At 42.3% G+C, this 2,874-nt stretch overlaps 1 protein-coding gene across 1 annotated transcript in view; it reads left to right on the top strand.

Annotated features, from left to right (window-relative positions):
* Window positions 1-2,874, top strand: part of Snap91 (synaptosome associated protein 91) — a 116,935-nt gene that overhangs the window by 45,282 nt on the left and 68,779 nt on the right. Inside the window, exons 5-6 of the mRNA XM_029481857.1 lie at window positions 86-179; window positions 1,582-1,693. Of these exons, the coding sequence (XP_029337717.1) occupies window positions 86-179; window positions 1,582-1,693 (206 nt within the window). The remainder of the gene's footprint in view (window positions 1-85; window positions 180-1,581; window positions 1,694-2,874) is intronic.

Below are 2,874 nucleotides of genomic sequence, written 5' to 3'. Positions count from 1 at the left end.
AGGAGTGCACCTGAGAGCAAAGACAAGGCCCTGTATTCCCAGTGCTCACAAGGATGTGTGCTTCTCTCTGTTTGTGGTGTTGTAGGGCTGACGGTGTCATGAGGACGATGGTTCCTGAAAAGCTCCTGAAGAGTATGCCAATCCTGCAGGGNCAGATCGATGCACTGCTGGAGTTTGATGTACGTACCTCATGTGAAANGTTGCCTGCATAANCGGTCCTTGTCTTTCCTCTGAAAGGGCTGCCGGTCAGTTAGATGTTGCCGTAGGATCATCTCTAGAAGGCCTTCATGTAGATGAATTACAGCAACATCTCACGCAGTCTCTTAGGCCCCCCAGAATGTTCCAGAGTTTCACACAGCATTCTGGAGCCTTCTATTCTGAGCAAAATGATAGTTTGATGTGCTTGTAAGATGAAGTGTACACAAGATGTCCATCAGACAGCTAAATAACTGTGCTTCCTGGTCAGAAACCATCTGACATGGACTACCTAAGTGACACTATCCACCAGAGAGAGTGGTTTTGTGTTATCACAAATAACAACTCTTTTCTGGTAGAGTCAGTAAGTATTATTTGTTGGTTAAAAAAACATACCTGTCGGGGCTAAAGAAATGGCTCAGTGCTTAAGAAAGCAGCTGCTCTCATAGAGAACTGAGTTCAATTCGCCAGCTCCAGTTCCCGGTGATCAAATGCCTTAGTCTGACCTCCATAAGCACCAGGCACTCGAGGGGTGTACAGACAGACAGACAGACAGACAGATAGACATGAAAGCAAAATAGTCATACACATGAAATAAAAAATAAGTTAAAAAACTATAGCCTGAATTGGTTGTGGTGAAAGATACATCACTGCACATGTGTGATAAAGCTGTATAGAACTGGATACAGCCAAAGTGTATGCAAGTAAAACCCAGGGAGCTCAGAATGCAGTCTACTGATTGTGTCATACTGTATGGCTGTGACATGGCTAACTGGAGTTCTGGGAGCTCTCTCATTACATTTGGGAGAAACTAGGTCAATGCCGTATGGAATCTACCTCTCTTACTTCTTACAGCTGCTTGTAAATGTATAATTAACTCAAAAATAAGAGTTAAGAGGACCTGACTCATGAAAAAAAAAAACTATTTTGACGTGTAGGAAAGTTTCGAGCTGTCATTGTCAGCTCCCCGGTAATTTGATAGTTGTCTAGAATACTTTCTTCAAATACTCCTAGCTTAAAGTCTTTGTTAAGGTTCTATGGCTTAGACTATAATTGAGCCCTGCTCGTAACAACTCACTCTTGTGAAATTTGAAGTAGAAACTGCAGACNGTCACACTGNTGTTTGACAGATTTTACAGTAAGATCTTTATTGGATGTCTAATCTTAGTGTTTTTTTCTTTCTTCGTATTTATCGATTTTCAGCTTTCCTCTTCCTTACAATGGGTTCTAGCTTAGATAATTGAAGCGTTTGCAGCCAGTCCTTTGGTGTTGCTAGGTTTAATAAAATAACAAGTGAATGTGAGTAGATTTCTTAGTGGTCATTTGTGGCATTTTCTTATGACGACTTGATGATGTGCAGCTAAAGTTAAATGCTCATTTTTCTAGGTGCATCCAAATGAACTAACCAATGGCGTCATAAATGCTGCATTTATGCTTCTTTTCAAAGANCTTATCAAACTGTTTGCTTGCTACAATGACGGCGTCATTAACTTACTTGGTAAGTGACACTGCTGTGGCCCATTTGGGCTGACTGGGTTGTGATAAGGCTGACAAATTCTGCAGGGATGAATCTGTTGTCTAGCTTCCTGCGCACTGTAGTGAGTACCTCAGCAGAGGCAGGGTTGTGTGAGACTCATGCTACTGAGGGACTCCNNATGGTGCCGCTGGCTGAGCTGTGTGGCCACAAGGATAACTACATNCCTAGGGTAGACATCTCGTACAAGGTAGGCAGGTTTATTATCTCCTCCCTCCTAAAAGACCTGTCTCACTGAAGACTAGCAGTGATGGCAGCTAAAGTTGGAATCCTGTGCTGTTCAGTCTCCACTCTGACGTCACTGACACTCAGATAGCATTTTCTTCCCCTTATAACTAGAAGCTTGTTGGTAGTGTATGCATCTTGATTTGCATATGGGGAAATTTGCCTTGTGATATTTATCTGTTTTAAAGGCCCATCCACTTCCTTCATCCAGTTCTATCCCGAACTCCTTGTAATCAGTACTTCAGCTTAGTTTTGCAAAGTCCCTATCATCCAACCCAGATGCTACCCATGACTTGGTGGCCTTCCCTAAGACTTGCTGCAGGAGNAAAGGTGGACAGTATACTACAAAAGGCTTGGCCTACTATGAANGTTTCATTTTCATATTCAGGTCACCCCTTTGCAGAGTTATTATTTCGTGTGTTACTTCTAGCTACTACCAAACTGCAATTTTCTTCNCTTGTTAGCTGATCATAAAGAATTTCCCAAAGACCACAGATATGATTTAAAGGATAAATGAGACATGGCTGTGCGTGAGAGACACTCTGGAAATGACCCAATGTTCATACAACTTGTCTACCTATTCATGTCTTGCTTGGCTGATATATATCCTAGGGTATCCTTATGTTTGTCCAACTTTACAGCTTAATTGATTACATANTGCTCACTGTGTATCTGAGGACCACCCACCTCACTCTCTTTGGTCAGAATCTTGGTCTCTAGAAGTAAGCCAACAACAACTCCTTTAAAGGACATCACTGCTATCTGAAGAAATGTCTCTGTTATCACTAGAGGCCTGTGCTGGAACATGATAGAGGGATTTCACAACCTGTAAATCAATTGCATACTCCTTTAGATTCTTCTGGCACCAAGGCTCTGGTGGCCTAAGTTTGGAGCAGTTATGGAACTTCCTGTTGCCCGAG

This window comes from Mus caroli, chromosome 9 (genome assembly GCF_900094665.2).
Source record: "Mus caroli chromosome 9, CAROLI_EIJ_v1.1, whole genome shotgun sequence".
NCBI classification, from domain to species: domain Eukaryota; kingdom Metazoa; phylum Chordata; class Mammalia; order Rodentia; family Muridae; genus Mus; species Mus caroli.
The sequence above is the reverse complement of the archived record's forward strand: the minus strand, read 5'-3'. Positions and strand labels throughout refer to the sequence as shown.